Source organism: Littorina saxatilis, linkage group LG1 (assembly GCF_037325665.1).
Source record: "Littorina saxatilis isolate snail1 linkage group LG1, US_GU_Lsax_2.0, whole genome shotgun sequence".
Taxonomy (NCBI): Eukaryota; Metazoa; Mollusca; class Gastropoda; order Littorinimorpha; family Littorinidae; genus Littorina; species Littorina saxatilis.
The window spans coordinates 109,126,308-109,154,284 of record NC_090245.1 but is presented as its reverse complement, the minus strand read 5'-3'; the positions used below and the strand labels follow the sequence as shown (position 1 = coordinate 109,154,284).

Sequence of the window (27,977 nt, the reverse complement as noted above, 5' to 3'; positions counted from 1 at the left end):
GGTTGTGAGAACTCTTTGTCGTTGGTAAATCTAAATTGTATCAGCCCTGATGGTTGCCAAGGAAGTGACGTAAGACACAGTGGGTTTAAAATAGTCGCAGTGTCCGCTCTATTGCTGATCAGTGCATCAACGAGAAAAGGGGTCCATCTTTAGCTGGTACGGGTCACTGACTGTTGCTGATCAGGGCATCAACAAGAAAAGGGGTCCATCTTTAACTGGTACGGGTCACTGACTGTTGCACTGCATGTGGCTGGACATCAAAGAAGGGAACGACTGAAGTCTCTCACACTCGTATTGGCACAGACTCTGTCAAATATTATATTTTGCGTGTGGGTGCAGCCATTTGTTGCTCAATGTATTTCCCTGCACTCCTCCCCTAAGCAACAAAAGATGTTGAGGTGTCACATGGTGGTATTGGTTTGACTGTGAGGTATAGATGTCACATGGTGGTATTGGTTTGACTGTGAGGTATAGATGTCACATGGTGGTATTGGTTTGACTGTGAGGTATAGATGTCACATGGTGGTATTGGTTTGACTGTGAGGTATAGGTGTCACATGGTGGTATTGGTTTGACTGTGAGGTATAGGTGTCACATGGTGGTATTGGTTTGACTGTGAGGTATAGGTGTCACATGGTGGTATTGGTTTGACTGTGAGGTATAGATGTCACATGGTGGTATTGGTTTGACTGTGAGGTATAGGTGTCACATGGTGGTATTGGTTTGACTGTGAGGTATAGATGTGACATGGTGGTATTGGTTTGACTGTGAGGTATAGGTGTCACATGGTGGTATTGGTTTGACTGTGAGGTATAGGTGTCACATGGTGGTATTGGTTTGACTGTGAGGTATAGATGTCACATGGTGGTATTGGTTTGACTGTGAGGTATAGATGTCACATGGTGGTATTGGTTTGACTGTGAGGTATAGATGTCACATGGTGGTATTGGTTTGACTGTGAGGTATAGATGTCACATGGTGGTATTGGTTTGACTGTGAGGTATAGATGTCACATGGTGGTATTGGTTTGACTGTGAGGTATAGGTGTCACATGGTGGTATTGGTTTGACTGTGAGGTATAGGTGTCACATGGTGGTATTGGTTTGACTGTGAGGTATAGGTGTCACATGGTGGTATTGGTTTGACTGTGAGGTATAGATGTCACATGGTGGTATTGGTTTGACTGTGAGGTATAGATGTCACATGGTGGTATTGGTTTGACTGTGAGGTATAGGTGTCACATGGTGGTATTGGTTTGACTGTGAGGTATAGGTGTCACATGGTGGTATTGGTTTGACTGTGAGGTATAGATGTCACATGGTGGTATTGGTTTGACTGTGAGGTATAGATGTCACATGGTGGTATTGGTTTGACTGTGAGGTATAGGTGTCACATGGTGGTATTGGTTTGACTGTGAGGTATAGATGTTGAGGTGTCACATGGTGGTATTGGTTTGACTGTGAGGTATAGGTGTCACATGGTGGTATTGGTTTGACTGTGAGGTATAGATGTTGAGGTGTCACATGGTGGTATTGGTTTGACTGTGAGGTATAGGTGTCACATGGTGGTATTGGTTTGACTGTGAGGTATAGATGTTGAGGTGTCACATGGTGGTATTGGTTTGACTGTGAGGTATAGATGTCACATGGTGGTATTGGTTTGACTGTGAGGTATAGGTGTCACATGGTGGTATTGGTTTGACTGTGAGGTATAGATGGCAAGGTACAGTGGCACCCCTTTAAGACCTCTACACAAATCTGACAAATCACGTCTTAAAAAGGAGGGAGTCTTAAAATGGAGGTCAATTAGCAGATGTTAATTTATGGAAAAGTAGGGTATTCAAAGGAAGGGAGTCTTACAATCGGTATTCCACTGCACTAAGATTTAGAATTATTTGACTTTATTGCTTAGTTTTCACAGCTGTGTGTTGCCGTCCTGTGTCCCCATACTGTGTGCACAGACTGTTTGTTGTACAAGTTACTTCTCTGGCATTTCAATAATTATGGTGCTTTGTTGATGTTATTGCATTTTGTTTTTTGTTGTACATGTATCATTTAATGATTTATTCTTGCCATATTTTGAGATTAAGCAACACCTGACAAAAGTCTTTTTCATTATTATTCGTTTTGCCGTTCATTTTTGTATTGTCCATAAGATTAAAATAATCCATAAAGTAACCTTTTTATTGACTCACATGCGAAGCAAAAGTGAGTCTATGTACTCACCCGAGTCGTCCGTCCGTCCGTCCGTCCGTCCGTCCGTCCGGACGTCCGTCCGTCCGGCCGTCCGGAAAACTTTAACGTTGGATATTTCTTGGACACTATTCAGTCTATCAGTACCAAATTTGGCAAGATGGTGTATGATGACAAGGCCCCAAAAAACATACATAGCATCTTGACCTTGCTTCAAGGTCAAGGTCGCAGGGGCCATAAATGTTGTCTAAAAAACAACTATTTTTCACATTTTTCACATTTTCTCTGAAGTTTTTGAGATTGAATACCTCACCTATATATGATATATAGGGCAAAGTAAGCCCCATCTTTTGATACCAGTTTGGTTTACCTTGCTTCAAGGTCAAGGTCACAGGAGCTCTTCAAAGTTGGATTGTATACATATTTTGAAGTGACCTTGACCCTGAACTATGGAAGATAACTGTTTCAAACTTAAAAATTATGTGGGGCACATGTTATGCTTTCATCATGAGACACATTTTGTCACATATGATCAAGGTCAAGGTCACTTTGACCCTTATGAAATGTGACCAAAATAAGGTAGTGAACCACTAAAAGTGACCATATCTCATGGTAGAAAGAGCCAATAAGCACCATTGTACTTCCTATGTCTTGAATTAACAGCTTTGTGTTGCATGACCTTGGATGACCTTGACCTTGGGTCAAGGTCACATGCATTTTGGTAGGAAAAATGTGTAAAGCAGTTCTTAGTGCATGATGTCATGAAAGGTCAAGGTCAAGCATGTGAGTCGTATGGGCTTTGCCCTTCTTGTTTTATTTTAAGTGAATCAATGTCAAAACTACACTGGCTTTCGTACCGGTAGACAGTACATTGCCACAACCTGTAGCCTGGTCAGCATTTCTGAATGCTGTCATTTGTTGTAGCATTGAGGCTGTGACTCGCTGAGCTATCTGGGGAGCCTATTTGAATGTGACTTGTTCAACTTCAGATTTGTAGTTAATGTTTGACAAGATCAGCATGTCATTATTGTGTTGTGTACTGTCACTCAATGAGCTATCTCTCGGGAGCCTATTTGAGTGTGACTTTAGATTTGTAGTTAATGTTTGACTAGATCAGCCAGTTGTTATTGTGTTGTGTACTGTGACTCGCTGAGCTATCTCTCGGGAGCCTATTATAGTGTGACTTGTTCAACTTTAGATTTGTAGTTAACGTTTGACTAGATCAGCATGTCGTTATTGTGTTGTGCACTGTGACTCAGGTCCATTTGCAAGAGTAAACCTGATTTTAGATTGCACATACAGCTAGTATTGAGCTTTTGGAAATGGTGAGTGAGTGCACAGCATTAAGTGTGTGTGTGTGTCAGGGGGGGTGGGGGGAGTGACGATGGCTGATTTGTGTGTATCTCATTTGTCTCCCTGTAAGGTCTATTCTGCGTTGGGAACTGAAATTATTTTGCTTTGAAGCTTGTTTTTTTTGTTTCGCTTTGAAGCTTGCTTTTTCAAGCACTGAACAGACCTGGGAGTCCATACGATTTTGTCGTATTTTGTTCGCATGATTGTCTAGAATACGATCAGTACGATCGGTGGACAAAAAATACGACGAGAAAAATTTTGAGACTACTTTTCTTCACAAGCGCATCCCGAAGCTGATCCAGTATTTGGACACATGATTACAGTTTTTGTCAGTAACCATTGAGAGAACATTTGTTTTCAAATTAATTGGTAAGCTTAATTAACGGTGTGACGGATCCATGTGAAGCATGTTTGAATCATGGATGTTCAAATGTTGTGTGGAGTACGCTCAGATTTTCTGAAAATACACCAAGTTTGTTTGAGAATACTCCAAGTTTGTTTGAGAATACTCCAAGTGCAAAACAGGGGTTCCCAGGTCTGACTCAAGTGTTTGCAAGGCAGACATAAAAACTGAAGTTTTGATTTTTGTTGAAATATCACTGATTGATAGGAATGAGCAGTGTTTTGTTGTCTATACCGAGGAATCACTGATTGATAGGAATGAGCAGTGTTTTGTTGTCTATACCGAGGAATCACTGATTGATAGGAATGAGCAGTGTTTTGTTGACTTATACCATTGTATCACTGATTGGTAGGAATGAGCAGTCTTTTGTTGACTATACCAAGGTATCACTGATTGATAGGAATGAGCAGTTTTTTGTTGACTATACCGAAGTACCACTGATTGATAGGAATGAGCAGTTTTTTGTTGACTATACCGAAGTACCACTGGTTGATAGGAATGAGCAGTTTTTTGTTGACTATACCGAAGTACCACTGATTGATAGGAATGAGCAGTTTTTTGTTGACTATACCGAAGTACCACTGATTGATAGGAATGAGCAGTTTTTTGTTGACTATACCGAAGTATCACTGATTGATAGGAATGAGCAGTGTTTTGTTGACTATACCGAAGTACCACTGATCGATTGATAGGAATGAGCAGTTTTTTGTTGACTATACCGAAGTATCACTGATTGATAGGAATGAGCAGTGTTTTGTTGACTATACCGAAGTACCACTGGTTGATAGGAATGAGCAGTTGACTATACCGAAGTATCACTGATTGATAGGAATGAGCAGTTGACTATACCGAAGTATCACTGATTGATAGGAATGAGCAGTGTTTTGTTGACTATACCGAGGTATCACTGATTGTTAGGAATGAGCAGTTGACTATACCGAAGTATCACTGATTGATAGGAATGAGCAGTTGACTATACCGAAGTATCACTGATTGATAGGAATGAGCAGTTGACTATACCGAAGTATCACTGATTGATAGGAATGAGCAGTTGACTATACCGAAGTATCACTGATTGATAGGAATGAGCAGTTGACTATACCGAAGTATCACTGATTGTTAGGAATGAGCAGTTTTTACATTTAGTCAAGTTTTGACTAAATGTTTTAACGTAGAGGGGGGAATCGAGACGAGGGTGTGGTGTATGTGTGTGTGTGTGTGTGTGTGTGTGTGTGTGTAGAGCGATTGAGAGTAAACTACTGGACCGATCTTTATGAAATTTGACATGAGAGTTCCTGGGTATGACATCCCCGGACGTTTTTTTCATTTTTTCGATAAATGTCTTTGATGACGTCATATCCGGCTTTTTGTAAAAGTTGAGGCGGCACTGTCACACCCTCATTTTTCAATCAAATTGATTGAAATTTTGGCCAAGCAATCTTCGACGAAGGCCGGACTTCGGTATTGCATTTCAGCTTGGTGGCTTAAAAATTAATTAATGACTTTGGTCATTAAAAATCTGAAAATTGTAATTAAAATTATTTTTTTTATAAAACGATCCAAATTTACGTTCATCTTATTCTTCATCATTTTCTGATTCCAAAAACATATAAATATGTTATATTCGGATTAAAAACAAGGTCTGAAAATTAAACATATAAAAATTATTATCAAAATCGAATTTCTGAAATTGATTTAAAAACACTTTCATCTTATTCCTTGTCGGTTTTTGATTCCAAAAACAGATATGATATGTTTGGATTAAAAACACGCTCAGAAAGTTAAAACGAAGAGAGGTACAGAAAAGCGTGCTATCCTTCTCAGCGCAACTACTACCCCGCTCTTCTTGTCAATTTCACTGCCTTTGTCACGAGCGGTGGACTGACGATGCTACGAGTATACGGTCTTGCTGAAAAATTGCATTGCGTTCAGTTTCATTCTGTGAGTTCGACAGCTTGACTAAATGTTGTATTTTCGCCTTACGCGACTTGTTTCTTTGTGTGGATGGTAAGTCAATACAAAATTTTATCTTGTGGTTTTCTCGTGTGGTTTTGAAGCTACAGCCTTGAATTTTGTTTTGCAGTGTGCTGTTCAAATGGTTTTTGCATGTATTTGATCCAATGAAATAAGTGTGATGCCTATCTGTGTTCCAGCTGTGTGCAGTCTCAGGCTGACCAATGAAATAAGTGTGATGTTACCTGTGTTACAGCTGTGTGCAGTCTCAGGCTGACCAATGAAATAAGTGTGATGTTACCTGTGTTACAGCTGTGTGCAGTCTCAGGCTGACCAATGAAATAAGTGTGATGTTACCTGTGTTACAGCTGTGTGCAGTCTCAGGCTGACCAATGAAATAAGTGTGATGTTACCTGTGTTACAGCTGTGTGCAGTCTCAGGCTGACCAATGAAATAAGTGTGATGTTACCTGTGTTACAGCTGTGTGCAGTCTCAGGCTGACCAATGAAATAAGTGTGATGTTACCTGTGTTACAGCTGTGTGCAGTCTCAGGCTGACCACGTGTTCTTCACGGTGACGGAGAAGGAGGATGTGCTGGGCCAGGTGACCATACCGGTCACTTCACTGACAAACGCCAAGGGTCAAGTGCGCAAGACAACGCTCAAGGCTCACAAGAAATGTCCCGACCCGCATGGAGAGCTGCTCTACCAGGTGAGAGAGAGCTGCTCTACCATGTGAGAGAGAGCTGCTCTACCAGGTGAGAGAGAGCTGCTCTACCAGGTGAGAGAGAGCTGCTCTACCAGGTGAGAGAGAGCTGCTCTACCAGGTGAGAGAGAGCTGCTCTACCAGGTGAGAGAGAGCTGCTCTACCAGGTGAGAGAGCTGCTCTACCAGGTGAGAGAGAGCTGCTCTACCAGGTGAGAGAGAGCTGCTCTACCAGGTGAGAGAGAGCTGCTCTACCAGGTGAGAGAGAGCTGCTCTACCAGGTGAGAGAGAGCTGCTCTACCAGGTGAGAGAGAGCTGCTCTACCAGGTGAGAGAGAGCTGCTCTACCAGGTGAGAGAGAGCTGCTCTACCAGGTGAACACTGACACTAGGGTTTTACTGCACCTGAGATAATATGAGAGATAACATAAAAAAGATAAGATAACAGAAGATAGATAAGAAAAGATAAGAAAACAGAAGATAGATAAGAAAAGATAATAATATATAAGATCAGATCAGATAGATCAGATAGATAAAATAGATAAGATCAGATAGACAAGATAAGATAGATTAGATAAGTTAAGATAGATAAGATAGGTAGATAGATCAGATAGATAAGCTAGGTATTGTGATGTGCAGACCTATGTGTCCTAGCAGCGATAGATCAGATGAGATAGATCAGATGAGATAGATCAGATGAGATAGATCAGATGAGTATTGTGCTGTGCAGGCCTACGTGTCCAAGCAGCGCCCCCTGTCCACGGCGGTCAGTCCTCAGATCCGGGGCAGCAATACTATTGGGGCTCCCGCACAGCTGACCGGCTTCGCTCGCCTGCGCCACAGTCTGGCCATCTCCCCGGCCCTCCCGCGGCGAGCGATGAAGCGCGACAGCAAAGACTCGGGCAGCTTGGGGGGGGAGAAGGAGGAGCGGAGGAAGAGCAGCACACTGTCTTTCTTCAACAAGAAGCTGTCCAAGTCGCTGCACGACATTTTCCATATCGGCCGCATGGCGGAGGACGATGACGAGCACAAGCCGTCCAACAAGAACAAGTTCGGCAGCATGTCGTCTGGCCTGGACCGGGCCGAGATTCCCATCGTCTCCAACGTCATCCCCAACATGGCCACCGTGCACGGCGGGACCAAGCTCTGCATAGAAGGCAGGAACCTGGGGCTGGGCAAGTCCGACATCATGGAGTTCATGCTGTGCGGCAGCGATCTGCTGGACTCCATAGAGTTCGAGTCCGAGACCCGGATCTACGTCACCACCAAGCCCAGCTCGGCCGGCAAGGGAGACCTGTGGATCGAGACCGTGTCGGGCGGACAGAACGTCATCAAGAACGTCTTCACTTTCGTCGATCGCACTGCCGAGAAGAACGGGACGCTGGAGAGGCAAGTCCCCCCCTCCCCCATCATCATACCCCCCTCCCCCAAACGAGACGCCCCGGAGCCCTCTCCCAAGGCGCCGCCCAGAGGGAAATCGTCGTTCGGTGATATCGACTTCAGCTCACCCAGCGGCACTGACAGACACAGGACTTCAGTTCATCGTTCCTCATCACAGGTACGCTCTGGTTTGATGGTCTCCCTTGTTATGTCTCACCTCGCAGCCCTTAAAGTTAAAAAAATTATGTACTAACCTTTGGCTAGTGATTCTGAACATTTTCAACAGGTGAATTTTGATAATGTGGAGTGTGTGTGTGTGTGTGTGTGTGTGTGTGTGTTAGACATTTGGTGAGCTCTTTTGACATTTAGTCAAGTTTTGACTAAATGTTTTAACATTGACTGGGAATCGAGATGAGGGTCTGATGTATGTATGTGTGTGCGTGTAGAACGATTCAGAGAAAACTACTGGACCGATGTTCATGAAACTTCACATGAGAGTTCCTGGGTATGATAGCCCCAGACGTTTTTGTCATTTCTTAGATAAATGTCTTTGATGACGTCATATCCGGCCTTTTGTAAAAGTTGAGGCGGCACTGTCACACTCTCATTTTTCAATCAAATTGATTGAAATTTTTGTCAAGCAATCTTCGACGAAGTCTGGACTATGGGATTGCATTTCAGCTTGGAAGCTTAAAATTTAGTTAATTAGTTTGCTCATTAAAGTTGTCATTAAAATTGATTTTTTGCAAACAGATTTATAATTGATTGCATCGTATTCTTCATCAAATTCTGAATCTAAAAATATATACATATGTCATGGTTATTTTTAAATGTGATCACAATTAACGAAAATAGGTTAATTAGTACTACAATTAAAATGTTAGAAATCAATCCAAAATTGATTTTATCTTATTCTTTATCATTTCCTGATTCCAAAAACATATCGATATATTATGCTGTATTTAAAAAAAGCCCTTAAAGTAAAAAAAAACAAAAAACAGAAAAGCGCGCTTTCCTGCTTGGCGCAATATGCTACCGCGTTATTCTGGCTTGTCAATTTCACCTCGTTTTGCACGTGACAAGTGAGCGATATCCTTATGCCGGGGATTGACAAAGCCTGTCTTGGTGAAAACAATTGCAGTGCGTTCAGTTTTATTCCGTGAGTTCGACAGCTTGACTAAATGTAATAATTTCGCCTTACGCAACTTGTATTTTGTTGTGTTTGAATGTACTCAAGCCAAGCAATTTTCCTTGTGTGCTGCACATGGTTGAAATACAATCTTGTCTTGTGACTAACGTGCATGATGTAGATTGTGTGTCCCTGGTTGCAGCAAGAGAAGAGTACCAGCAACTCTCTAGGGGTCAGCTCCACATAGAGTAGTCTGTAACGTGCATGATGTAGATTGTGTGTCCCTGGTTGCAGCAAGAGAAGAGTACCAGCAACTCTCTAGGGGTCAGCTCCACACTGCCCAGGGTCAAGTCAACCACCGCCCTCGAGTCGGACGAGGAACCCGAACCCTCCGGCCGCTTCAAGAAGAACCATCAGAAACACGCACGTCGCGCCAGTGAGTCTGTGGTGGTCATCCAACGCGACACCGAGGGTCGGTCAAGTAAGTGGCAGCAACTATTATGAAAGTTACAGGTATTACCATTACCATATTTGATGGTATGGGAGCCAGATGATAGAGGTCTCAACTTTTCAAGGGCCAGCTTTATGAGGGCGGTGCCCATCTCCTCTCCCGCGCTGCCTTTGCCTTCCCCGGACCTCAATAGGGTCAGGTACCCATTTCCAGCTGGGTGGACTGGAGAGTGCTTGGAAAAATGGGTTTTTGACTCACATGCGAAGCAAAAGTGAGTATGTACTCACCCGAGTCGTCCGTCCGTCCGTCCGTCCCCCCAGTCCGTCCGGCCGTCCGGAAAACTTTAACGTTGGATATTTCTTGGACACTATTCAGTCTATCAGGACCAAATTTGGCAAGATGGTGTATGATGACAAGGCCCCAAAAAACATACATAGCATCTTGACCTTGCTTCAAGGTCAAGGTCGCAGGGGCCATAAATGTTGTCTAAAAAACAGCTATTTTTCACATTTTTCCCATTTTTCCCATTTTCTCTGAAGTTTTTGAGATTCAATGCCTCACCTATATATGATATATAGGGCAAAGTAAGCCCCATCTTTTGATACCAGTTTGGTTTACCTTGCTTCAAGGTCAAGGTCACAGGAGCTCTTCAAAGTTGGATTGTATACATATTTTGAAGTGACCTTGACCCTGAACTATGGAAGATAACTGTTTCAAACTTAAAAATTATGTGGGGCACATGTTATGCTTTCATCATGAGACACATTTGGTCACATATGATCAAGGTCAAGGTCACTTTGACCCTTATGAAATGTGACCAAAATAAGGTAGTGAACCACTAAAAGTGACCATATCTCATGGTAGAAAGAGCCAATAAGCACCATTGTACTTCCTATGTCTTGAATTAACAGCTTTGTGTTGCATGACCTTGGATGGTCAAGGTCACATGTATTTTGGTAGGAAAAATGTGTAAAGCAGTTCTTAGTGTATGATGTCATTGCTAGGTTTAGTTATTTGACCTTGACCCTGAAGGTCAAGGTCATGTAAAGGTCAAGGTCAAGCATGTGAGTCGTATGGGCTTTGCCCTTCTTGTTTGTATTTACCCTGACTGGGGCCGGGGGTCAATTCTGACCACACGCGAGAGAGGCAAGCACTCCAACCACCGTGCCACCCCCGCTCTAAACATTATGCCAAGGCAAAAAAAAATAAAAAATAAAAAAAGATAGTAATAGAGGGGATCCTCGCGCTCCCTAATTGGCGTAGAGGCGCGTCCCCCGGGTGGTGGATGGGGGAGCCTTCTCTTCTAACTTCTGAGAGAAGGTCGCATCACTCTCGATGCCGTGAACCTAATTAGGATCTTTTTCTTGTTTCTTCTCTATTTCTGCCTCCCCAAAGTCCTTTTACTTTCCTTTTCTCACCCATAAAATTCTTCACTTATTACCCTTGTTAAGTGGTTCTTGTATAGAATATAGTCAATGTTTGTAAAGATTTTAGTCAAGCAGTATGTAAGAAATGTTTAGTCCTTTGTACTGGAAACTTGCATTCTCCCAGTAAGGTATTGTACTACGTTGCAAGCCCCTGGAGCAATTTTTTGATTAGTGCTTTTGTGAACAAGAAACAATTAACAAGTGGCTCTATCCCATCTCCCCCCTTTCCCCTATCCCATCTCCCCCCTTTCCCTCGTCGCGATATAACCTTCGTGGTTGAAAACGACGTTAAACACTAAATAAAGAAAGAAAGAAAAGAGGGGATTAGGGTAAAGTGACAAAAAAGTCGGGTTGGCAGATGGGATTATTTTTTCTGTTTTTGTTTGTAGAGTGAAACATGCCTTGTGTTGTCTTCCTGGGCAGCCCTTGTGATTTGGTTTCAAGGGAGGTAATGAGGCTACTACTAGATTCTGCCCTTGATTATTTCCCTTAGTATAGGTCGCCCATGCTTGTTGTAAGACTTTCTGTAGAAAAATACGAGGTGTTGTGGTTATTAAAAACTTCTTTAGATGAAAAGTTTAGCAGATTTCAGAGATTTTTCCTGATGTACGCTTTTGGCAAGGTGACAAAACTGTGTTAAAGTAAACAGCACAATGGAGGTTGTGTGGTGGGAAATATCCTGTGTCTGGGTCTATTCTGTATGTTCTGCAAGTGCATCATGGGATTGTGATCAGATTAGTTTTAAAAGCCTTTCCCTGTATGTTTCTCTAATTTTGTTGTGTGCTTTTCATTGAATTCATGATTTATTATTTCTTAGATTTGTTTTTGAAGATTGTAAGGAGTTTTCAACAGAAGTGTAACACTGTGTTTGTCTTTGTCAAGGTGCGTCAGATAAAGCTGATCTGCAAAAGGAAATTGTTCGACTGATGAAGGAGAACCAAGGTAGGCTTATACACTAATACACTGGGCACGATGTCTTCATTAAGTATCCGTGCTAGGATGAGAGAAGAATTTTGTTTATGGCTTATAGAATTGTGCAACTGTTCAGATAGTCTGCTCAAGCACATTTAGTGTGTAATGTTCATTGTTTAATGTTTATTGTTCATTGTTAATGTTCATTGTTTAACGTTCATTATTTAATGTGCATTGTTTAACATTCATTATTTAAGTTTTAACGTTCAATGTTTATTGTTTAATGTTTAATAAGGATGGAAGGCAGTGAAGAAGAACAATTACATAGTTTTTGTTGTGTCGGCAGATTTACAGAAAAATGATATTGTTTTTGTTGTGTCGGCAGATTTACAGAAGAAGAACGACGACCTGAACACGTACATTGCAAACCTGGTTGCCAAGGTGATAGAGAAGTGCCCGGACGTTCTGAGCGCCATGCCCAAGCAGTAGGTGTTGGTGGATTCTCTTCACTGTGTGGGTGAAGCTGAACATCTCTGTCAGCGCTCACCAGTAAAGACACGTCCTGCTGCTCATTGTGGTGACACGGCGTTTTGCTGCTGGGGATGACGTCTGACCTGTCTGGCTGACGTGCAGCGCAACAGTTAGCACCAGGTCACAAACAGGGTGTGCGTGTTTCCTAGAGACAAGCCAGCAGTGCACCGCTGGGTTCTGTGGCATATTGCGTACTGAGAGTCCCAGCCTTCGTGGAGTGCACATTTCACAGTTGAAACTCAAATGAAACGTGCGAATTGTGCTGGGTTTAGAAAAGACATGCAGCAAATCTAATTTCCAGACGTCGGAAGAATGCAAGTGACTAAGCTGCCTTGAGGAGATCTTTATTTCACAGATGAATCTCAAAAAAAGGACCTCAGCTGATTTATTTTTGTGTCATGCAAGCTCCTTTGCAGGCGAAATATTCAGTCTTGCCAGCTGTTATTAGTGTGCGTGTGGCTGTGTCTCCTGAAATGTCATTGAGTGTAGTGGCTGTGTTACTGTGTGTAGAATATTACAGGAAGGGTTTCTTTCCCTGGCAGAACACTATATGTATGTGTTTGGATTCTAGCATCACTGTTTGGCTCTAACAGTGCTGTGAAAGGCTTTAACTACAAAACAGGATCTGGGACAGGTGCTTGGAACAGATCTGGCAAGGAGTTCAATGACAGCTGCTCTGTGTTCTTGGCATCCTCCCCCTACACTGGACGGCAACAGGTCTTTGCAAGGGAGAAACAGCAAGCGCTCAACAGAAAAGCCTGAGAACTACTGATGCATGTTCCTCACTGTGACTTCAGTGCAGGTCTTTGTTTACCTGTTTAGAACTAGCAGCTGTCAAACATGAAATGGCCTTCTGCAGAAGTGGCGTTTATAGAACATGAAATGGCCGTCTGCAGAACTAGCGTTTATAAAACATGAAATGGCCGTCTGCAGAACTAGCGTTTATAGAACATGAAATGGCCGTCTGCAGAACTAGCGTTTATAAAACATGAAATGTTCGTCTGCAGAACTAACGTTTATAGAACATGAAATGGCTGTTTACAGCACAAGCAAGGGATAGTATGAGGTGAAAATGCTCGTAGCTGTTAAATTTGTAAATAACAGTTGGTTGTGCTCTGCTGTGTGTATGTGTGCGTGTGTGTTATGTTATCTAAAACAAGGGAGCAGCATCATGAATCTAGCCATCATTTTTGTAAACCTAAGTTGACATTCCTTTTAAATGGAGATTCATTTTCCTGTTGAAAACTGAAATGGGATGTATAATTGTTACTGCATGCTCATGCAATGAAGAGTGTTATCGTTCCTTTAACCCCCACCCCACCCCACCCCCACCCTCAGCATGAATTGTTGTGTTGCGGATACCTGCTAGCATTATCAGACAGCATATCTCCGTGATCACATATTACATTGAGCTTTCAGATGTTGTTCTTTTCTGTGCACCTTGGCTTGCTACTTAAATCAAGAGAGGAGAGTATTGCATGGAGATCTTCTGTAAGTTTTCTAGATTTCTATTTATAATTATGTGCTGCCTGGAGATTATAGATGAGAATATAGATGATTTTACAGTCATGAAGATAGCCTCAGCAGTATCTCTTTCTTTAGAAGGGCAATGATTAGATAAACAAATCAATTACTCCATGAATAAATGCACAAGGCAAAATAGCATTACATGTATGCTTTGTTCAGTCTTCATGACCAGAGAAAATGATGAATCTGCAAGATCGGCTCATTTGCTGCTTTTTTCCCCCGGACAGAATGAAGGGAAGTAACTGAGCTTTAACAAATATCTCACAACGTGTGTTTCAGGCTGGCGGGAATTTAAAGTGAGCCTTAGCACATAGAATATATTATACATGTACCTCATTGAGCCTGAGATCTCTTTCCCTGCACACGCTTAACAGTGTAGGAAGTTCATTCTTTTGATCTGTACTTTTTAATGCTTTCACTTTTACTGTTTTAGTAGCATTTTTGCTGTGTATCTTCTAACAACTTTAAGTGAAGAAAGATCTGACAGTTAACACCATGTTTCTCATCACGTTTTTCTTTTTATTTGTCTTTACGTGTTTGTTTGTTTGTTTTCTTTTTCCGCTTCAACTGCCGCATGACCCTGCATCGCCTACCTTTATTTTAGTTTTGAGGTAGCGTCAAGGGGTAAAAGTTGTGTCTATCCTAAGATTAGCCTTCAACTTAGACATCCGCCAAAAATCAACAGTCTGGCTGGTTTCTGTACTGCAGTCAACATGTTGGTAATGGTATGGTTCAGTGAACATGTTGGTAATGGTATGGTTCAGTGAACATCAGGGGCGGATCAGTTGCTTTGTAAGGGGGGGGGCACTTTGAATCGAAAGTGAATGTGATGGGCGCGAAGCGCCCGAATTTGTTAGGGGGGTCCGGGGGCATGCCCCCCCGGAAAAAAAATGTGCCCAAAGAAGCAAAATGGTGCCATTTGGTGCCATTTGAACTTAGAAATGGTCATAGAATCACCATAGAAAAATCGTTTTTTTTTCTTCTTCTTTTTTTTTTTCTTTTTTTTCGGGGGGGGGGGGCACGTGCCCCCTGTGCCCCCCCCCCTCGTCCGCCCCTGAACATGTTGGTAATGGTATGGTTCAGTGAAGATGTTGGTAATGGTATGGTTCAGTGACGGTTGCAGTCGCAATTAATCCATTTTTATCACTGAATGAGTCGTTGCAGTTTGAGTTTCATTACACTGATCTCAGTGAAGGAGAAGACAGCAACAGCTTTGTCAGCAAACAATTATGAAAGTGTTAGTTTGTCAAACTCACTGATGATTCAGTTGTATTGTTTTTTTAACAAAAAGATATTTGAGTTTATTTGTTTATTTGTGCAAGATGGTGTTATTTTAATGCAAGAACTTTCTGTCCTTGTCTGTATGTAAACTTAGACGATTACTTTGAAATTGTATTTTGCGCACGCTGCAAGTTGAACTTGTTATTTGACCCTGGTCAGATGTGACCTTGACTGGTGGCAGATTTCAAGGGCTGGACAGGGCACTGTTTGTCATTGTTGCTTCTCTCAGTCTCACCACATTTTTCTGAGGGGATGACAAAAGAAACTACTTTTTTTTCTAGAACATTAATCATGATAGAAACGTAATCTAAAAAACATTATGACTGTTGATGAGGCAAACATTTTAAAAACAAAAGAATTCTGTTCTAAGAGGAAAGAGGCACTGGGTTGTTTGAAGCACTAACAAGGTTTCAAGTTTTGGGAAGAACAGAGCAATGTTTTGTTTTGCACAAGTTTAATGCGCCAAGGCTTTCAAGCCATGATAGAAATGGTTTCACCACCTGCAACATTTACAGTAGTTGTATGTATGATAAGAATAAGAATGTCTTACAGTGGTTATATAATTATGTTGTATGTGAGTAGATCTGGTATGCCCAGTCTATGGTCATACCTAATGTATTGGTTGTATGTGAGTAGATCTGGTATGCCCAGTCTATGGTCATACCTAATGTATTGGTTGTATGTGAGTAGATCTGGTATGCCCTGTCTATGGTCATACCTAATGTATTGGTTGTATGTGAGTAGATCTGGCATGCCCAGTCTATGGCCATTCCTCATGTATTGGTCGTTACATGACAAAGATATGATGTTAAGCCATGTTTTCAAAAAAGGAATTGATGATGTTTTCTATCTTTAATGTTCCAACCTGTCTGTTTCTGTCCCATGTGACAGAGAGAGAAACTGTTGTCTTTCACAGTTGATACACGAGTACATGTCTTACCAGTACCACTACCTACACACAGGAACTTTTATCAAAGCGCCGTTCGATCATCGTGTGCACTTTCACTTCTTAGATTACGCGGGTTCCTCGCTTGGAGTGGTATGGACACCGCGCCGGTTCTTGACAAACTTCTCGAAGATGATGAGCGGTTATTTCGAGTTTTTTGCTTAAAGTGAAAGCTTAATCATTGTTGTTTGTGTCAGCCTCGTGCGTTCGGGAAGGGGAAAACTTGAAACGGAGCGAGTCGACACTGCTGAGCTTCCGGCGTTATATTCCTTGTAGTGAATAGTAGTAGTAAGGTACAGTAAGGATGAAGGAGTAAATAATGATCGAACGGCGTTTGATAAAAGTTCCTGTGTACCTACATGTGTTACCAATACCACTACCTACATGTTTCCTGTATTTGGGGCACACTGGAATTGACTCCTAGATGTTCCTGTATTTGGGGCACACTGGAATTGACTCCTAGATGTTTCCTGTATTTGGGGCACACTGGAATTGACTCCTAGATGTTTCCTGTATTTGGGGCACACTGGAATTGACTCCTAGATGTTCCTGTATTTGTGGCTAACTGACATTTGCTAGTGTTGTGACGTTCCCGGTCTGAGCCGCGACTGGCATTTTATCCAAGGATCTACACTCTGTATGATTTCTCACAAATTATATTCTGAAAGTATACTTCAGTAAAACAGAGCTATTTTTGTACTTTTTCTGTGGAATATCATGTTGGTTGTGGTGTTATCTGACGTAAACTGTGAAGTATCAAGATAATCCTGCTTTTTGTCTGTGATTTTGTAATGCTCTTACTTTGTGCTTTTCTGTATTTGTGCGATGTATATATATATATATATACATGGGTAAAGAGTGGTGGGGGGGGGGGGGGGGGGGGGGGGGTGAAAGAGGGAAATGCCTGAGTTTGTTTTGTTTCTTTATGGATTATACAGTGTGTGTATCTGCTCCGGGCATTTCTGCATCTGGGTGTTTTTTTGAGGGGGGAGGAGGGGGGGGGGGGGGACAGACATAGTCCTGGGGATGGGTGTACGCCATGACATGGAAAGAATTAGACATTTTGTGGTCAAGCCGTTTAGATTTGTCAAAATATCACATGTATTATGAAGGATGCGTTTCTTATGATTGTACAAACTAACAAAGGCGCAGAGGTTAGGAATAGGAAAATAAGTAATGTTCTGTAAGAAGCTGTGAACGTTCAAACATTGTTGCTGGAAAAAACAAACAGTGACGTGAATTGATTTCCCCCCGCGGGTTTGGGGGAAGAATTTACCCGATGCTCCCCAGCATGTCGTAAGAGGCGACTAACGGATTCTGTTTCTCCTTTTACCCTTGTTAAGTGTTTCTTGTATAGAATATAGTCAATGTTTGTAAAGATTTTAGTCAAGCAGTATGTAAGAAATGTTAAGTCTTTTGTACTGGAAACTTGCATTCTCCCAGTAAGGTAATATATTGTACTACGTTGCAAGCCCCTGGAGCAATTTTTTGATTAGTGCTTTTGTCAACAAGAAACAATTGACAAGTGGCTCTATCCCATCTTCCCCCCCCCCCCTCCTCCCCCCCCCCCCCCCCCCCTCCCCCCCCCCCCCCCCCCCCCCCCCCCCCCCCCCCCCCCCCCCCCCCCCCCCCCCCCCCTTTCCCCGTCGCGATATAACCTTTGTGGTTGAAAACGACGTTAAACACCAAATAAAGAAAAGAAAAAGAAAGTGAATTGATTGAAAACATCAGTTGGCCGGTGAGAGATAATGGTGAAAAAGCTTGCTTGACGCACAAAGCCTTTTGGTACATGCTGGCAGTAACCCTAAGAGCAGTGGTAGTGTGTGTGTTTACATGCTGGCAGTAACCCTAAGAGCAGTGGTAGTGTGTGTGTTTACATGCTGGTAGTAACCCTAAGAGCAGTGGTAGTGTGTGTGTTTACATGCTGGTAGTAACCCTAAGAGCAGTGGTAGTGTGTGTGTTTACATGCTGGTAGTGACCCTAAGAGCAGTGGTAGTGTGTGTGTTTACATGCTGGTAGTGACCCTAAGAGCAGTGTTAGTGTGTGTGTTTACAAACATATGCCGTTATTATTAGATATCAACACATATTGAAACTAGTTTTTATTATGTACCAAAACCTATTTAAAACTAGTTGTAATGTTATTATATATGTCAAAACATTTGAAACTAGCTTTTATCATATATGGTAATATATAAAAAACGCTGGCGCTGGACCCGAGTACTCTTCAGACTGGCTCGCTCCCCCAGTATGAAAGTTTTTGTCTTGTGCACGTGGATTTAAAAAAAAATAAAATAAAAAAAATAAAAAAATATTTATTTATTTTACACAATTAACAAAATTATTAGAGTAAAATAAAACATTAAGAAGTTCATAATAAACAATAGTAAACAAGAATTTATAAAAAAAAAATAGACCACCCATGCCGGGAATCGAACCCGGATCACTTTGGCCATAGGCGGACGTGCTTTCGTCTTGTGCACGTGGATTAAAAAAAAATTTAAAAAAAAATTATTTATTTTACACAATTAAAAAATTTATTAGAGTAAACATTAAAACAATAGTAAACAAGAATTAAAAAAAAACAAAAAAAAACATATTTATTTATTTTACACAATTAAAAAAATTATTAGAGTGAAATTAAACATTAAAACGTTCATAATAAACAATAGTAAACAAGAATAAAAAAAAATAAAAAAAATATAGACCGCCCATGCCGGGAATCGATCCCGGATCACTTTGGCGATAGGCGGACGTGATTCGCACCAGCTAGCTGGCTGTTCCATTAGCTGCACGGAAGTTGTACTCCCACCGCAAAAACTCCCCCCGTTAAGAGTCGCTTTTGTGATTTAGTTGGCATTTAGGTCCCAGGTAACATTATGAAGTTTTAATACGATCAATCGGACCTATTATCAAGTTAGTGTATCAACTTTTGAAAGAACTGCGCCCAGTAGTAATAAGCTGTTAAGTCAAGACAGACAGACACACACACACACACACACACAGACAGACAGACAGACACACAATTAAAGTCTGTTGGACCCTAGTACTGCGTACTCGGGGATAAAACATATTTGAAACTAAATCTGTTATATAACCTCATATACCCCAATGTTCATTGAGATTATGGAACACAAAATCTAGTCGGATGGTATGTTGAGAATTTGGTTGACTGTGCATTCTGAAATGAATGTATGTAGAGCTATATATATGCGATACATGGCTGCCAAAGGAATGAATCTGTACTATGTCAGACAGTGGTGTACAAAGCCTATTTGAATAATATCAGTATTCTTATAACTTGTTATGTAATAATCAGTAGTACATTACGTAAATGTTAAGGTTAGAGAGTATTTGTATGACTCATTTATCTTGTAAAAGTGAGAATTGAAGACGTATCAACTGGCCATTTCATCATTATTCTGCATGGTGACCCTGATCAGCCATTTTGTGAAGATTTTGGTTTCTGGCCCAGCTGACTGATGTGTTGATAATGGTATGATAATGATATGATAAAGGTATGATAATGATATGATAATGGTATGATAATGATATGATAAAGGTATGATAATGATATGATAATGATATGATAATGATATGATAATGGTATGATAATGATATGATAAAGGTATGATAATGATATGATAATGGTATGATAATGATATGATAAAGGTATGGCATTTACTTTATTTGACTGACGGGAAAGGTTCATCAGAGCTTGAGAGGATAAGCAGATAATTAACTAAAAAGTGCAAAAACAAGGGAGATAAATCTTTCGCAGATTTGATTAGGCCAAAAAAAAAAATTGTCTGTTTAGGGTAACCCGACCGACCCTATCGATTTGGCGCCGACCCAAAAACTTTTTTTTGATTTAAAAAAAAAAAAGAAAAAAAAAGAGGTAAAAATGCTAAAAAGAGACATTTGGCGTTTCTTTCTCTCCCTTTCTCTCTGTTTTATTTATACGTTAGTTTTGAAACATGTATTCATCAAATATAAGAAGTGAATGTTCAGCCAACATAGCATTTACACACCAAAAAAAAAAAAAAAAAAAAAAAAAAAAAAAAAAATTACCTACCTACCGACCCTACTTTTTTTGGTCATGTTACCCTAAACAGACAATTTTTTTTTTTTGGCCTTACGAGAGTTTGAATGGGTTTTTTTTCTCTTGAAGTGTACTAGACTTTTTTCATTTCAGTGTCCGTTAGTGTATTTACACCATCAATATGTGTACTAGGCTTTTTTCATTTCAGTGTCCGTTAGTGTATTTACACCATCAATATGTGTACTAGGCTTTCTTCATTTCAGTGTCCGTTAGTGTATTTACAACATCAATATGTGTACTGGGCTTTTTTCATTTCAGTGTCCGTTAGTGTATTAATTTACACCATCAATATGTGTACTAGACTTTTTTCATTTCAGTGTCCGTTAGTGTATTTACACCATCAATATGTGTACTAGGCTTTTTTCATTTCAGTGTCCGTTAGTGTATTTACACCATCAATATGTGTACTGGGCTTTTTTCATTTCAGTGTCCGTTAGTGTATTAATTTACACCATCAATATGTGTACTAGGCTTTTTTCATTTTAGTGTCCGTTAGTGTATTTACAAATCAGGCAAAGGATTCAAAATGAAAAGATTCCTTTTAGATTGTTAGTCAGTGACGGACTCTTAGATGCTGTCAAGTCATTTGGGGGATTTAATTGTACCGAAGATGACATTTGTACCACTCAATGGTCTGCTAGTTCTTTGTCCAGCTGTGGTTGCTTGAAAAGCATGCCGTGAGAAAATCAACATTCTTGACAAATTATGGTGATGAGTATTTCTTTATTGCATATCTGTGTGATTTATTGCCACACAGTGCGCACACGTTTTTGGTTATAATGGCAAGGGGAAAACATGTTTTATTTTTATATTTCTACACACTCATTTCAAGGCTTCCTGATTAGCATATTTGACGTTATTTTGTTTGGTTATGATAGCAAGGGAAAACATGTTTTATTTTTCTCTACACACTATTGGAAGGCTTAATGATCAGCGTATTTGATGTTTTTCTTGTATAAGCATTTGCAGAGAAGAAGTAATACTTTTTGCATCAGAAACAGTGACAGCGATGCAATTTTATCTGACCAGTATTAATTGTTTTGAATATGACAGGCGCCTTTGAAATTTGGAGAAGAAAATAACTTGTTTCACCATAACATTTTGAGGGAAAAGAATTTATGCAAGCATTAGTTCCCTTTGCAATACAGTAGTCCCTTCCATTTCCGGCCCTTTCGTGGGCGTGAACCTACCCGGAGCGGCCAGCTTTCCCATGACTAATGAGTTTTCCTTCTATAATTGACTCTTAATGGCCGTTAACCTGTCTGACGCGGTCAACGGTCACTGATTTTTGCCCTAAGGTGCCCCTCTTACTCGACAGGAGCGGCCACTTAACGGCCACTTGTCACTTTCGCGGGCGAGCGCCTGTGGTGTGTGTGTGTGTGTGTTGTGTGCACAGACGGCACAGCACGAGCAGACGACATGAATACTTACGCATGCGCAAACTGTAAATACAGACATGCGCATACATGTACATTTACGGCAGTCACTTCCGGATCGATCACAGCTGATGTGAGTTTGAAACACTTGTTTATCTGACACTCAAATACATATATAATAATCCAAACAACACACATAGAAACATACGAAACAATAGCTTAGCCAGGACGATCGAGTTAAACACGCAAATAATTAAGATGTATAAACAAAAGCAAAACTAACAGAGACAATGAATCGGCGGCTCGTGGATGATCGCTTTCTTTTCTTCATGAAAACTTGATCGTGTTTTTTTGGGTTTTTTGGAGGAGGAGGGGGCCTGTAATGAACGGCCACCTGATATTTGCGGTCACCTTTGCAATGACTAATGGGTGACCGGATATGGCAGGTACTACTGTAATAGCAAGATGGCAAAATCTAAAGAACGTGTTCTGAACGTTTTGTTTTATTTATTTTAAGTTCTGTTGCAAATTCATGTGATGCTCAGGTGTGAATGTTGAGTTGTGTAACTTTGATGGTCAATCCGAGAGCTTCCATTGCGTGCACAGCTAGCTGTGGCTGGCAGCCGTCACGTGTGATCATCGCATTGTGATCATCACATTGTGATCATCGCATTGTGATCTACATTCCATCCAGTCCACAACATCATGATGCTCACAGACCGCCATATCCTGGTAGCGTCACCTTCAGACTGACGTAACGCTGAGATATCCTGATAGCGTCACCTTCAGACTGACGTAACGCTGAGATATCCTGATAGCGTCACCTTCAGACGGATGTAACGCTGAGTACTTGCTCTTGAGAGAGCTAGTATAACTGAACTGACATCTCTTTGAGCATATCACAGGATTCTGTGATGTTTATATTGTGTGATGTTTATATTGTTAAATATGAAAGTCCAAACAGGCCGAGACTAACTTTGCAACGAAAAGTCAGAAAAAAATCCCAACACTTTTGTTGTTAAAATATTTATGTGAAAAAATGAAAATGTGGTTGAAAAATTTAATGGCATGTGCTTTGTAAACGTTGATTAAGGCTTTCTTAAATTTTAAGGAATTGGGGACAAAAATCGCAAATGGCAGATCTGAGTTGTTGTGATGACACACATGTAAACTGTGTCGTGTAAAAATAACATGTTATTCCTGTTTGTGCTCAAACCGTGTCGTGTAAAAATAACATGTTATTCCTGTTTGTGCACAAACTGTGTTGTGTAAAAATAACATGTTATTCCTGTTTGTGCACAAACTGTGTCGTGTAAAAATAACATGTTATTCCTTCTTCTTCTTCTTCTTCGTCGTTCGCTCAGACAGCAACTCCGGAGGCCCTGATGAAGGCTGCTGTACGCCGGAGGCTACATGTTATTCCTGTTTGTGCACAAACTGTGTCGTGTAAAAACAAAGTGTTTATTTTCTGTGTTATGCACAAACACAAAATGGTTGATGCTGTCAGTGTTACGGGCACATGACAGTCTTAACGCAGTTCTACAGGCGCACTGCCAGAGGAAGGAAACGAATGCAGTCAGCGAGACATGTACAGTTCTACAGGCGCACTGCCAGAGAAAGGAAACGATTGCAGTCAGCGAGACATGTACAGTTCTACAGGCGCACTGCCAGAGGAAGGAAACGAATGCAGTCAGCGAGACATGTACAGTTCTACAGGCGCACTGCCAGAGGAAGGATTAAGCGAATGCAGTCAGCGAGACATGTACAATTGTCATTGTTGTGAAAGCATACCAGGTCTTTTTACTTTCTTTAGCTTAAAGTCAAGGTGTTTAAAAGCAGGCATGGGAATTGTCCACCGAATGGCGGATTTCCGCCGAATTTTTTGGTTTGTTCCGCCGAAAATGCAAAAGTGTCCGCCGAAAAAATAAAGGGGGGAGGCACACAAAAAAAGCACCGGTTACTTTGGCCTTTGCGCAAAAGCCCGCGAAAACTTTTCGTACTTTGTTCACGCACTGCTACCGCCCGCCTCAGTTATTGAACTTTTATGTTTGAAAGTAAACCAGATTGCACAGATTGTGTTACAAGTTACATTTTCCTGTTTGTCTCAACAGATCAATTTTTTTACAAATTTAAACCATATAATACATGTATATATTTTTTTTCTTCAAAAAAGCAAAAATTGGTACATTTTTGTACTAAAAACTCTGATTCTAAAAACAGAATTTAATGGCAAACTTGGAGCTCAGATGACACCAGATTGCACCATCTGTGTTCTTTGGAGAAACATTTTTTCCGGGGGGGCATGCCCCCGGACCCCCCTAGTAAGGCTAGGCGCTTCGCGCCGTCGACTTGACGCTTCGCGTCTTCAGTTATAAATTTTCCGCCTTTTTTACAATTTTCAATTCCCATGCCTGAAAAGCCTTATCTTGGTTTTATATATTTTCTTTCATAATTTGGGATGAAAATACAGTGTCTTTTCGGATTATTTTGTTTCTGATGAGTTTTTTTCCTACTATAACATTTCCCACCGACATTCTTGTGATATCACACAATCAAAAAACTCAGATTCGGCAGCCCATTCTGTGTCTTGCTGTGGTAAGTGTTGCTGTTCTTGTTACTGGCTGTGTAAGAATTTGTCAGATATTTCTCATGCCTTTTTAGTGTGCATTTTTTGTAAGTCGTGTGCAAAATAGCAAAATATTTTTTCTTTTCAGTTTGAAAAATTCAGGCTAGATATGAATAATATGTATACTTTGAGGATGGCAATGATGTGTTTTGCTTTAATTAGTTTGTCAACTGACTTGCAGTCTAAAAATAGCAGAATTGTGCACTGCCTGCGAAGTGCATTTTGTTTCATTGTTTGTTGAGAAGAGGATTCACATATGCTGCTGAGTACAACTAGTAAGGCTTGCTTATTTTAGCTTTTAAATGTTTTTCCAGTTTGGTTCCATGTATATTGATGTGTACATATCAGTAGGCAGATATATACATTGTTTGGTTGTTATGGCATATGTGTATTTATCGGGTTGGGACGTGAACCTATGACTATGTGAACGAGAGATTGAAAAGTACGTTGAACAAATAACTCATCATTGAAAAATAGTAAACGCATTTTACATAAACAGGTTTGTCATACAGTGTGTGTGTGTGTGTGTGTGTATATGTATGTGTGTGTATGTGCATGGGTGTACAAGTGTGATTGCAAGTCTGTGTCCCGAGCATCCATGCGTGTGTGTGTGTGTTGTTACGGTACATGTAATACAGCACACACGCCACCTAACTTGCACCCACAACAAAACAACTTGATTACACAGAAAGCATGTTGTCTTTACCACAACAAAACAACTGAATATTACACAGAAAGCATGTTGTCTTTACCACAACAAAACAACTTGATTACACAGAAAGCATGTTGTCTTTACCGCAACAAAACAACTGAATATTACACAGAAAGCATGTTGTCTTTACCACACCAAAACAATTGGATTACACAGAAAGCATGTTGACTTTACCACACCAAAACAACCGGATTATACAGAAGCATGTTGTCTTTACTGCAACAAAACAACTGAATATTACACAGAAAGCATGTTGTCTTTACCACAACAAAACAACTGAATATTACACAGAAAGCATGTTGTCTTTACTACAACAAAACAACTGAATATTACACAGAAAGCATGTTGTCTTTACCGCAACAAAACAACTGAATATTACACAGAAAGCATGTTGTCTTTACTACAACAAAACAACTGAATATTACACAGAAAGCATGTTGTCTTTACCACAACAAAACAACTGAATATTAGACAGAAAGCATGTTGTCTTTACCGCAACAAAACAACTGAATATTAGACAGAAAGCATGTTGTCTTTACCACAACAAAACAACTGAATATTACACAGAAAGCATGTTGTCTTTACCACAACAAAACAACTGAATATTATACAGAAAGCATGTTGTCTTTACCGCAACAAAACAACTGAATATTACACAGAAAGCATGTTGTCTTTACCACACCAAAACAACTGGATTATACAGAAAGCATGTTGCCTTTACCACACCAAAACAACTTGATAAAACAGAAAGGATGTTGTCTTTACCGCAACAAAACAACTGAATAATCCACAGAAAGCATGTTGTCTTTACCACAACAAAACAACTGAATATTACACAGAAAGCATGTTGTCTTTACCACAACAAAACAACTGAATATTACACAGAAAGCATGTTGTCTTTACCGCATGCATGCATCCATGCGTGTGTGTGTGTGTTGTTACGGTACATGTAATACAGCACACACGCCACCTAACTTTACACCCACAACAAAACAACTTGATTACACAGAAACCATGTTGTTTTTGTAAACCTGGTAAGATTTTTAACTCATTAGAATAAACAAATAACATTAATAATCTTTTGTCACTAATTCCTTTCTAAATTTACTAAGACAACATTCCTGATAATTAAAGGGAAGTAATCATGATATTCCATTTGTCAAGAACAAGCACAGTTCTTTCCCTTACACTAGATAGACAATTAACCCATTTAGTTCTGACAAATCATGGTGACCAAAAGTACTTTGTAAAATGTGAAAGAATGAATAAGAAAGAATACTTTCACAGGTTTACACACACCCCTCCAAAGAAAATGTTTCCTTGTTTCTCAAACAGGCAAACATTTACAAAAATCCAAACAAAATTAAAGACGTACACGCATCTCAAAATGAATTGTCAATTATTCATAAAATTACAATTAACCCGAAAAGAATGGTAGCCCCACTCTTTGACACTTGATCTCGCATCAATCAGTACAAAACTGCTCAGGGAAAAATACCCGTCTCTTTATCCAGGAAAACATACAACAGTATGCTCAATATGGTTATTCTATTGTTCCGTCTGAACAACAGTATCATCAAAAGAAAGATATTCCAGAAGAAAAAACACATTATAAACTGTAGTTTCTCAAAAGAAACATTACACAAAATGCCAAGTAGAGACAACTCATTCTCATACAAACATGAAAAATCATGATACAGGCATGAAAAATCAAAACATTTTCAACGAAATCAAATCAAACACAGGTTTTCTGTAGTTGATCATCTCCCACAAGCTGGACAGACTTATTTTCCAACTACAGAATCAAGTACCTTGCATATCTCCACTACACTCCGCATGCAACGACGCACACTGTCTTCCACAGCATGAAACTTTGGGTACTCTAAACCCATACACATTTCACTCCTGACACTGTTCAGCTTAAACTATCTGTATTGGATCACCAATTGTTCTATGCATGAAGTTCAGCCTATCAATAGGTCGTCTCTTTCTACCAGATCTTCTGGGAGGAGGTGTTTCACTGTCTGAAGAACTTGTTATCTCTTCTTCACTGTCCTCTCCTACACTGTCTGAAGAACTTGTTTCCACTATTTCTTCTTCACTAGCCTCTTCTTGTGACGAAACGGTCTCATCTGCATTTGGTGAGTGTTCCTCCTGTCTGGAAGAATTCCCAGTGTCATCTACACTAGCTCTTTGAGAAGGAATGAAAACAGGCGCCTGCACGTTCAATGCATCAGTCTTGGAGTCTATCGTCATGGTGACTGGCCTTATTTCGTCTCTCTGACGAGTCAGCTCCGCGGTGAGGTCACTCAGGCGATGCCTCAGATCGTCAAGTTCTGCCTGCTTCTTGAGATGGAACCCAGCAGCCATCTCCTGCATCTGCTGCCGCACCTCCTCAACCTCCGTTTTGTCGCTGGGACTCGACATGATTTGCTCATCAGTCGTCACTCTGGTTGTGTTATATTTATATTACTTATACTTCAAAAATATTCAACTATAATTTCAAAAACGTGTCAAAAATCTTTCTTTTTTTCTTCAAAACATGTTTAAAAAAAGGGGACAAAATAATTACCAAGTTCAAGTTCAAGTTTTATTAGTCCATAACCCATGGGGGCATTTTGAACAATAAATACAATCAATACAATCATGATATATGCTAATATAGTAAATAAAAAAAATAAAAAAATAAAAAAGAATATGAAAAACTGTTACAAATTCTATTAATAAAGTCCAAAATATTCTTTAGCAATTTTTTTTTCTTAGTAGGAAACAACTTTTTAAATTTAAGTGCATTAGGTTTTTTTCCCAATAGTAAGGTGCTAACAACTCAGCTCTTTCTTCTTTGAAAAAATCACAGACAAATAAATAATGGAATTCATCACCTATGTCTTGTGATACACATTTGGTGCAAGCTCTTTCTGACCTCGGGATGTTAAGATAACGTTCTTTCTGTACAGGCAAATTGTTGTTTAATG

The 27,977-nt window shown here is 40.3% G+C and overlaps 1 protein-coding gene and 1 long non-coding RNA gene across 2 annotated transcripts in view; both read left to right on the top strand.

Annotated features, from left to right (window-relative positions):
- Positions 1-14,966, top strand: part of LOC138949691 (uncharacterized) — a 39,285-nt gene extending 24,319 nt beyond the window's left edge. The window contains exons 5-9 of the mRNA XM_070321479.1: positions 6,438-6,612; positions 7,334-8,161; positions 9,407-9,593; positions 11,873-11,932; positions 12,288-14,966. Of these exons, the coding sequence (XP_070177580.1) occupies positions 6,438-6,612; positions 7,334-8,161; positions 9,407-9,593; positions 11,873-11,932; positions 12,288-12,391 (1,354 nt within the window). The 3' untranslated portion in view covers positions 12,392-14,966. The remainder of the gene's footprint in view (positions 1-6,437; positions 6,613-7,333; positions 8,162-9,406; positions 9,594-11,872; positions 11,933-12,287) is intronic.
- Positions 14,967-17,755: 2,789 nt separating this feature from the next.
- On the top strand, positions 17,756-24,786 carry LOC138949749 (uncharacterized). Its single transcript, XR_011450410.1, has 2 exons — positions 17,756-19,704; positions 19,859-24,786. It is a non-coding gene; the product is annotated as an uncharacterized lncRNA (long non-coding RNA).
- Positions 24,787-27,977: the final 3,191 nt, after the last annotated feature.